Genomic DNA, 11,064 nt, shown 5'->3' with positions numbered 1-11,064 from the left:
GCTGTTGCCAGTGTCCGTTCGGTGTTTTATTCACAAGATTAGCACAGGCAACACCGACTCCTTCACACAAAGTAAGTAGCACAATATATTCCAACAAAGCCAGCAGGATACCTTATTATACACTTCAGGAAAAAGACCATTTTAGAGAAGAATAACAGTTGTGCTCTACTAGAATACAATGTGAAATAGCATCTCCAGTCAAGGCTTTGCTCCACTACTGGTTCTGATGTTTGCCTCCAGAACCACACACAGCTCTGCTGGCATACCGTTGAACACCATGCAGTGCAGTCTCGCTGTCGGTGTCTTTCTCATTACTCATCATTCTCATTATTCTGCATACTTATCTCTACTGTTTTCCTGCTGTCAGTGCAGATTCTCCTAATAACTACAGTATACAGGAGTAGTATATAGTATGTCTCCCGCAGCATTTCCCTCCCAGCTTCTCGCCTGTCCGTCTCCTAAACTCCCCCCGACCACCCACCAGCCCTTTCTAGATGATTTCTCAATGAAGAGAAAATAGAAAAGCTTTCATACATACAAACATAATGTTTGGAAGTAATTTCCTCTTCCACAACAACAATCTTTCATGAACTCAGGAGACATTTGAATGGGAGTATACCTCCTGCCTCAACCATGATGTTGTATGCCCAGTGCTCTGTGTTGACAGTAAAATCCTGAACACCTTTCGGTGTTTTAAGCATTATGTTATACTATATACTAGATCTACAAGCTCATACCTACGAGCTTGTAGGTCTGCTATTTTTGAAAAATCGTGAAAATGTGGCGCAAATCTTTGAATATCTATTGTACCCTCGCAATGTCAAGACCACAGAGATCCTTCCTCATCCCGTTAGCTCCTCTCACCTGTCTCCTCTTGCTACCGGTCGTTAGTATCTAGCTCCATTCCACACAGCCAATCAGAGCCAGCCCCGCCACACGTTACTCGTGCTCCTCATTAGTTCACTCCTATATACAGTATATACCCCTCTCTTCTACTCCATTTCAGCTGGCAGTACTGTTTCACTTTGAAGTTCTAACCTAGTTCTAGGTCTATTGTCTATGTTTTGTGTTTGTTTGTTTGTTTGTTGCTGAACTGACAACAGTTTTTGCCTTGTGCATGGACTTTTGCATGGACTTCATTAAAACGTATGACACCCGCACTTGAATCCAAGTAGGCCTATAGCACACCGATGACAAGTCAAGATTTCATAGTGGCCGTTCCCCCTTCTCTGTAATATGTCCTCTTACAACTGTACAGTAGTAAATAAAACAAATGCCTGAAAATTGTAAAAACAACACTAATTTGGTAATAAAGCGTCCTGAGCGCTGAGCGTAACTATTTGATAGGACAGGGACCTCCGTTTAAGCCGCTCAGGGTGTTTAAACATCTAAATAGCACACGTCCACACGTGTGAGGACCCACTGAGCAAAACAGCGTACACAGTCAAGTCCTCTGTGTTCATTTAAGATTTTGGTGTGTGTGCGCACACAGAATCCTTAAGCCACTACATTTGTAAAGGAAAATTTTAATAAAATAAAAAATAACACAACAAATGGGTGCTGTTTTTCTGGGTTAGAAAGCCATTGGCAGATGCCTGTGTAGGAAGATAAAAGCACACTTCCTTTCAGTTGGGGTGATTGCTGCATAAGTGTCCCTTCCAGAGTGATGGGACTGTGCCTGGCTTTTACCATCAACACTAACAGACAGTATAGTGCCTTTTTTTTAAGTGCATTTTTTTGAAAAGGGGTTTTCAGATGCTAGGCACCGATATGTAAGTCAGCAGTCAGTCTGAGGAAGAGGTTTGTGCTTTTCGTGCCTGGCATATGCCGAGAAGAAAAGAGTTACTGTTAGTTCCATGGTGGTAGAACTATACTTCTGCTGCCACTGCAGTGTAGCAGATCATTTCACTAATGAATACGGACGCTTTTGCACTCCAAGAACAGCAGATCTACAAGCTCACGAAGCAACGTGCCGTACAACAATTTACAAGCCAGGCTTAACCACATGAACCTATAGCATCCCTATTCTGGGCATGTCTAAATAGGCAAATAAACTGTGAAAATACCAGCAGATCTACAAACACATGCTATGCACACAGTATTGGTACATGGACAGGTGAATCGCTTCCAAAGTTATGAACCTTTATTGATTTCACTTCTTAATCCAATGATGAACGGGGACTAGGGGCTTCATCTTGTGCCACCCTTATCCGGATTATCCCTAAACGTATTTGTCATCTTTTACTATTTTGAAAAAACATTTTAAAATAGTTCAACTAGCCGATCTACATCGAGACATTGTGAGCTTGTAGATTCGGCTATTTGAACTATCTAAAAGGTTTTTTTAAATAGTAAAAAATGGCAAATAATTTAGGGATAAGGGAACGCAATGTACAGTAAGTAATAGTGCAGTTGAACTGACAATTGTGAGTACTGGGTGTATATATGAATTAATCTTTCATTCATCGCACGCACGCACGCACGCATGCACACACACACACACACACACACACACACACACACACACACACACACACACACACACACACACACACACACACACACCCTGTGAGAGATGTGTTGAAGATTACGCAGCACTTATCCTTGCAGCTTTTCTCTGACACACTCTGATGTCTTTTGTCTGCCATATCTTCTAGTATTTGCGAGACATGCAGTGGCCTTTTCCAGTCCTTTATGTCTTTGATGTGTTAATATGATATCATGGAGTGTCTTTTTCCTAACCAACACCACAAATGCTTTCTTGGCAGGTCCAGATGTGTGTGCGTACGTGCGTGTCTGCGTGCGTGCGTTCAGCCCTAGACAAGCTGTCCCATTTGTCAGCCAAAAGCGTGCATCTGTTATCTCTGTACACGCAGACATACTTGATCGTGTATGTGTGTCGTACCACCCACATACACACACATTTATCACACACAGCTCATAGTTTTTGTTTTGTTTAGTTTAGTTTTTATTTCTTTCTCATTGGGAGCTAGAGGGAAGTTTTTCAACTGCAAAACTAATTCATCACTACTGGCTTTAGTTATTTGCGGCGACATTAACGTCGTTTTAAGAACAGAAGTAGAAAATAGGGATCACAAATACAGTTCACAGACATGATGACATAATTCCAAACTAAAAAGAGCTTATAGGCCCTTCGTGGAATGCAGATCTCCGCCAGGAATGGTGGATTATCCAGGGCTGTGTAATTTTCCACTGCAAATAGTATATAGTATCAGTTCTTTGCTTTTCCATGAAGCCAAAGTACCTGCAGGTAATTCACCTATGGCTAAGCCCCGGTCTCTCAGCCGGGCTCATTCATTCCAATGTAAATATCATGGATTTTACACATTAAATACTGGTTCATTTTTGGAACCAGACCTTCAAAATCTCTTCCTAATCCGTCAACATGGCCTGCCATATGCACTGGAAAAATATGTGCGTGACATTTCTTTTTTAAAACAATTTTTATCATTATAGGAAAACTAGTGGTGGAGAGGTTTGTCTACCCCATGCTTAGCTGTGATTGGACCATAGCAGTTTGGGGAGGGGCTTTGCTATAGGTCAAATCAGTAAAATCAGTTGTCAGCTTTTGTCATGGCAGGTCAAGATGTGTTGATTATAAGCTGCATTAGAAATATAGGCATAGATGCGTTGATGATGATTTTTTAGATGTTGTGTTATAATATTGGAATGTAAACTCTGCTTATGATAGTGGCATTGTTTGAGCAACAGAGACAGCGAGGCAGAATAAATGCATTGGCATAGCAGCATTGCATGGCAGATATGATAGTACAGTACAGTATGTAACAATATTGCATCATTTTTTTTCACCTTCAAACTTCAAAAGCTTCAAACTCTGGCCTGTCTAGTCTATCTGTGTCCACGTATGGGGACTTATTGTCACCTTATGTGAACTTTAAATTAAGGCGTGTCTGTTCCAAGTGCTGTAGTCTGTCCGTCTGTGTCGCAGGACTCGCGTCTGTGCCGCGGTGTCTGTCACTTTGTCTGTATGGGTGCTGATTTGAACAACATTGTTGTCATTGGAGGATTGGAAAAAATATTCAGGGAGTGACACGTTTGTCCTAGCTACTGGCAGCGGGCACAAAAAGTTTGGTAGTCCTCGGTCCAGTGGTTTGTGAGATTAGCTCACAATTAACCACTGGTGTGTGAGTGTGTGTGTGTGTGTGTGTGTGTGTGTGTGTGTGTGTGTGTTGGGAGGGGGGGTGACTTGAATCACAAGACCCATAATTCTATGAGCCGCTTCTGTCTGACACTCTGGTTGCAGCCTTTGCTCTGACACCTCCCTATGACTTATGGTTAAAGAGTGGGAGAGAGGGAGAGAGAGAGAGAGAGAGAGGTGCATTCCATGGTGTTAGACCGATTAAAACATTGGCATCAGGATAATAGTGCCTGCCTCCTTCCCACTGTTCCTTGTCTCAGAATGCTCTCGTCTCTTCTCTGCAGTGTCTGGCACTATACACAGAGAGAGAGAGACTATAGTGCTACGCAGAGAGAGAGAGAGAGAGAGACTCTTCAAAGCAGTTTAACCACATGAACCCTACAGCGTACCTATTGTGCGTTGAACAATTGGCAAGAAATTGTAGTTCGATCTACCAGCTCACATTGTGCCGTGTTGCGATGACAGTGGTTAGCCGGTGAAATTGCGCGTGACCTCAAACTCCTTGAGATTGTAAGAATTGGGTACCAGTTCAGGACCGGCAACCTAAAAATAAGTAAAACTATAATAAAAAACGAAACAAACTTTGACCTCAGAAAAGCCTGCTGACCTTACCTTGTGACTTACCTTTCTGCTTCTTTCTGCCCACAGGTACCACAACCCCCCACCAACCTCCAGCCAATGGAAACATAGAGGAATATGATCGACAGACCCATCTCCCAATCCAAAGCCACAGTCCGTCTGGGAAGATAGAGCTAGAACACAGTCCAGACTGTGCTTGACTTCACCTACAGGAGTCATGAGGACTATCTTGTTAGGCCTATTATGGGCCTACATGTGCTTCATTTCCATGGATGCCATGTCCCTGATTGGCCCACGGACAGGTGTGGAGACGAGGGAGATAGATGATGACAAAGTGGAGCCAGCTGTCGTCGGGGGATCCAAGCTACTGAAACGAGTGAGAAGAGGATGGATGTGGAACCAGTTCTTCCTCCAGGAAGAGTTCACTGGCACCGAGAACCAGTACATTGGCAAGGTAAGAGGCTCTGCTTGGAGTGAACCACTCGTCTTTTTTTGTCAAATTTATTGAACAGATTATAAATTGTTATACAAGCATTATGAAAACCAAAAATGAAAGAAAAAATACAAGACAAAAAAGAGAAAGAAAACCCTCAACCACCTATACTGCTCAGTGACACCGCATACTATAGAATAAAACAGAAAGATGATAAAAAGCTCATGGAAAACATCTGAAAAGAAAATGGCGTACAGTCAACCACATCAGTGGTATCCTGTCTATTAATTGTTTCTACTCAAGTAATGGACAAGGGGCAGCCAAACCTCATCAAATTGTCTCTCCCTGTTTCTCAGGAAATACCTTATTCTCTCAAGATGAAGTGTACTAGTCATTTAATTTAGCCAATTCTTAAATGGAGGAGCCTCCTCCTTTTTCCAGAAAATAGCAGATCTTCACATCGATACCATCGATGGAGTTATGAATGAATCATGCCTCACACACTGCATATCCACTCCCTTTTTATCAACGTTATTGTTGGAGATAAGAGTCGCTCCTCTTCCAGCAGCATAACTGTATTTGACAGTGTACTGTTAGTCATTTTCTTATCAATGTCCAAACATGCTACAAAGCCAGTAAGCCACCCTACTGAGCAAGCTCATTTTAAAATGGAGGTTCATCAAACAGTGCTATATGTGAACAGTGTGATATGCATTCCTCCTTTCTTTCTGTTCTTTTAATGAACGGGGTAAAAAGAAAATCAGTCAGCTTTTGTCCTTTTCAAAGCCAAGGCACCCTGGTGGTGGCTCAGAGTCATCACCAACCTTAATAGCTAACCAACACGCATGCATGCACGTTGCACTATAGCAATGACTGCAAAAAGCACCCAGCTTAAATGATGATCCAATTAAAGTGGACTTATGCTGAATTGCACTGCAGGATACACTGAGAAAACATGATTTCATTGATTTTTTTGGTTATTAAAAGACAGGATGGGAAAGGATAGGATAGGATAAGACTTTATAAATCCCCCAAGAGATTCATGGTGGCACAGCAGCACAGAATAATATGACTAAAATGTCTACGTACATAGTAGACAAATATATAAAGTAAGCACAGGATTAACCATAAAATAATGTATAGACAATGCACACTCACATGCACGCACAAGTACTCGCTCGCAAGTACACCGAGCCGCACCCCAAAGCATACAGCGATACTATATCTATGGCTGACTTTCAGCCACGTACACACACACAATACACTCACAAAGCAAATCCACTCGCCACCCCACACACACGCACGCACAGGTTTGTTTATCTGTTTGTTTATCAGTCCACGAAAGAGGGCAGAGGGTGCCGAGCAGTCCATAATATGGGTATATAGGGTGGGGCGGGGGTGGGGGGTGAGTGGTGGTCTCAGGCACAGTCTGATCAGGAGCAACTGGAGGTGAGGACCACCCTCGTCCTTCAGCCAGTTTATGTGCCACTGACCACGTCATGATCACAACCTCACCTCTATCCACACTGACTCAAGATCGATGTCGCACGTCATCCTCAGTTTTCATTCCTGTGTATCGCCACTGTGCTGTCATAGACCCCCCCCCCCCCCCAGAAATGTCAAAGAAAAATAATAATCTTATAGGAAATAAATAAATAAAACCACCGATGTAGAAGGTCTTCCCAAAACTGTCAGCGGCAGCGCAGCGAGCTGCAATTCTAAATTTATTCCACTGTGTGATGGTTGTACACTTCGCACTGTAAAGCCGTCTGGAGTTTCGGGTTCGTCACACTTTTTATTGTGATTTTCCCCCACCCGATGGGGTGTCATTGTCATACACAAACAGCGAAGGAGACTTCAAGCGGCGTGCGGATAGCAGAAGCCCTGCAAGCGTCAGCATGTAGCCTTCCCTTCCCTCAGTGCTTGTGACAGCAGAAAACAAGTGATTGGATAAATGCTGAAATACAAGAAATTTGCATCAGCCGACAGCACATTTCACTGTACAGCTTCATCAGGACCGCTCAGTATTGTGGAACATTTACATTTGACTCATTTATCCAAAACGGTTGAGAGACGGGGGGTCCAGTGCTTTGCTGAAGGACATCTGGAGCACCAGTCTGAGTCTTATCATGTGATGACTAGTAGAAACTACACTCTAATATCCATGGGATATCTATAACCATGCTACAAGTTACAACAACTTGTTACCCATGTAGAGCACGGTGGTACCAAGACTAGAGTACTATGCCATTAGCTAGACGGCTATACCTACTTGGACATGCTAGATTTGATCCTTAGATTTGATAGTTACTTTGTAGCATTGTATTGTTTTTCTTTGTATCTTCCCCCTGTTGTTTGTTTGTTGACGGTTCATCATGCCACTTACTCTTAATCTTTCAAGTGTTAAGTTTCTCTGGATAAGAGTGTCTGCTAAATGCCTACATTGTAAATTGTCAGAGAGAATGCAGTGCGGAGAGACGGGAGAAGGCTGAGAGGAAGAGGTTGAAGTGTGAAACGAGCTGTGGCTTGGTAATGATATCAGGTTGCTGTGAGCAAACACATATCCATATTATGGATATGTGTTTGCTCACAGCAACCAGCTGAGCCGCCGTGCCATTGGCTGTGTCTCCAACCTGGAAAACAGATCATTAAACACGACTGCAACTCAGCTGACTTGTATGCAGTGCTTCAGTTTACAGACTTCAAAACGCCCCCGAAAGGAAATGGGTGGTTGCTTACTAGTAAGTACCAGGAGAGGATGATAATGAAGTGTGCGGCTTTTTACACCAGCCAGCGCTGCAGTCAAGACAGTCATGAGGAGCGCGGCTCCGGCGGCAGCGGCAGATGTGACACCTCAGTGAAGTTCACACAGGAAGTATTAGTACGCCTGGCACCGCGTGTGTGATGTCATGTGTAATAAGGTGATAGTTTGCTGTTGCCCTCGCTACGCATGCAGGCAGGCGCTCGGCGCTGTTATGCTGCTTCATAGGACTCCTGGTTGTTATCAGTTATGAGAGAGAAACAGAGACGCCTTTGAGACAACCAAGAGTCCTTGACACGTGAGACAAACAGAGTCAGAGAGAGAGAAAACAAGGGCGACCGCCGAGCGGGTGCCCCGTCCTCCCTGCCGGGTTATTCAAGGTTTCCAGATGCCTGCAAGTTGACTGCTTTGCTTTCGACCGCGGGGGTCCAGTGTTGCACTAGTGATATATATTGTGTTGGTGAGACAGACGCAGAGAGAGGGGAGAGAGGGATACAGAAACCTTCTGTGAAAGTGACCCAAGGGCTTTTGTCATTTTGCTTTTGGTTAGATGTGCCATGACTTGAGGTGTTGTCGGTGAGCCAGCAGGTGTTTGCGAGCTCGGCAGGAGAGATTCCTGATGCAGGTGTTGCCTCACAGGCCCGCAGGATTTCTCAGTGGCAAGACACTCACATTGGATCACACTGCACACCGTTGGGCGCTGAAGGCAGCGGGGACCAGAAAGTGGAAAGAAGATGGGGAGAGAGAGCGAGTGAGAGAGAGAGAGCCAGAGGATAGATTGTGAGGGATGGAGAGAGAATGAGGGAGGAAGAAAGAAGAAACAAGGGCAGGGTGATAAACAAGTGAGAAAGTGAAGAGAGCTCAGGGAGGAATCTTTGAATCGGCAAGGAGGAGTGGAGAAAACAAGGGAGAAAGATAGAGGGAGAACAGTTAGATTACAAGAAAGTCATGAAGACAGATGGAGCAAGATGAGGACAGGTTGAGAATTTAAACACGGGGGAAACAAGGGAGCAGTTAACAAAAGAAAGATGATGCAAAAAATTGAGAAGAGAGCAGAGAGGAAATGGAGGAGGGAGTGGCAGAAATGGAAAACTACAATGAGAGAAAAAGTTAAGGCATAATGCAAGACAGAGAAAGAGGCAGACCAAGAGAGGATGCAAAGATTTCAATTCACCAACCAAAGTCTGACAGTGTCCAACTATTCTTTAAGAAGGTGTGAACTGTGAAGGAACATGTTGTTACTGTTGGGCAGAAACCTTGTAAGTCCAAAACCATTACTTTTCCAAAATAAATGGCAGGGGAAAGTAGTTATTATTTAATCAGGAGCTCTTGTTAATACTTTTCATTGGTTAAATGTTGACAAAACGTACACACAGACACAAACTGGCGTCCTCATTTTGGGCATCTCTTCAACGCTGTCATACTTGTTAAGGAGAACAGGGCATACCAATAACTTCAAGATAGACCATAGACAGGAGAAGCAGTGTAAACATGCAGGATGATGTACTGTTTTGAATGTATTAAAGATGACATTGGGATTTATGTCAGAAACTACATATAGCTCTCAATGCTTTGACAGTGTTGATGTGAGTCCAAGCAGCAGCAGCCTACTTGCAGCTTGTGACCTTAAGAAAAACAAACACCGCATTGACTGATGTTGAATATGGATGAATATAAACCTGGCGTCCAACTTTTGTCTTTTCTGTTTTCCTGAACTGCCTAAGGGCACTGGCACCATTGTTCTGTAGCCAGACAATCAGATATCTCTGCTTACTGATACAGTACATCTGGGGAAATACAAATCAGAACAGTGGCAAGAGCACGTGTCCGCTTACAAACCTACGGCCAGCGCTTAAAAAACAAATCAAATCACCGTCCCAAAATGAAGGACCGCACTAAAATGTTAATTTGCATTGGTTCCGTAAGGCAAGTTTTTTAAATGATATAACCAGACATATCAGAGATATCAGTAGGTGAACATCTCTTCGTCTGGCTATGTGAGACTAGCATTGTTCAGCCAGGGCTGATCTCTGTTCAGAAAAGCATGGCAAAAATGTAATGTCAGCACTCAGCACAGCTAAAAAGTGACCAACACCTCTGTGTCCGGGCAAGGAAGGGGGGCCTCAATAATGCAAGTCAGGGGAGCAGCTATAGGTATTATTTATTATTGATTATACTAACCGTAGGCAGGTGTTGTTTCCGTAGGAGACGAGTTCATTCCGCGAAGGGGGTCGATCCAAAGATCCCACCTCCATTCACTCCTATTATAACCACAATCTTTAGCTGCGTTTGTTACATCCCCTAGTCTAGGGTTAGGGGAAGCAACATAAAATGCAAAAAGACAATTGCAATTAAACTGAATGTGTATTTTTTTTACAGCCAAAATCAGGACAATATATACAAAATATGCAATAAACCCAAACAAACCTAAACAAAACGCAAACTACAAGCCTACGATAAACACAAATCAAATACAGAACTAAAAACGTATCTCAAATAAAGAACTGTCTGCTGAGGCAGGTTACTGAAGAGTGTCCTCTCTGAATGACAGGATGGTCGCTGGTTGGGGTGAGAGGACAGGGGGGCCGATTCCCTGCTCCTCTGAGCAGAGTTGTTTGTGACTGAGCTTTATCGTAGATTGGGTGTGGCCACCACCCATCCACTGCTGGTGTCATAAGGCTCATCAGAGCCGGCCAATCTGTGGAGAGTAGCAATTCCCCACAGCAGCAGGCACTCTGCAGTAATCAGTCTCCTCCACCTCTCATAAACTCTCCACTTCAGAACACAGGAAGCAACTATGTTGTGCGCATGCATGGCACGGAAAGAGTTTAATTCCATCCTCAAATAGCAACTAAACAAAGCTATTTGAGGCAGGTGTTCTAGAGCATTGGTTCCCAACCTTTTTATACTGAAGTACCACCTCAGAAAATATTTGTCTCTCCAAGTACCACCATAATAACTGATGTTAAAATACAGGAGCGTAATACCTGTCCTTTTTGTTCTATTCCTAAGCCAATAATGCTGCTGCTCTGACAAAACTCTGTCTAATCACTAATCAGCACAACTGATGATATTTCTAATGTGATTAATCCGTTCTCAAATCTTCTATTA

At 43.4% G+C, this 11,064-nt stretch overlaps 1 protein-coding gene across 1 annotated transcript in view; it reads left to right on the top strand.

The window, feature by feature from the left end:
* The window catches only part of LOC310870776 (cadherin-6-like), a 73,424-nt gene that overhangs the window by 26,290 nt on the left and 36,070 nt on the right, over nucleotides 1–11,064 (top strand). Inside the window, exon 2 of the mRNA XM_083782080.1 lies at nucleotides 4,829–5,213. Within this exon, the coding sequence (XP_083638206.1) occupies nucleotides 4,977–5,213 (237 nt within the window). The 5' untranslated portion in view covers nucleotides 4,829–4,976. The remainder of the gene's footprint in view (nucleotides 1–4,828; nucleotides 5,214–11,064) is intronic.

The sequence above is a fragment of the Protomyctophum parallelum genome (genome assembly GCF_964188405.1).
Source record: "Protomyctophum parallelum genome assembly, chromosome: 14".
Taxonomy (NCBI): Eukaryota; Metazoa; Chordata; class Actinopteri; order Myctophiformes; family Myctophidae; genus Protomyctophum; species Protomyctophum parallelum.
This window is presented reverse-complemented; position numbering and strand designations above follow the sequence as displayed.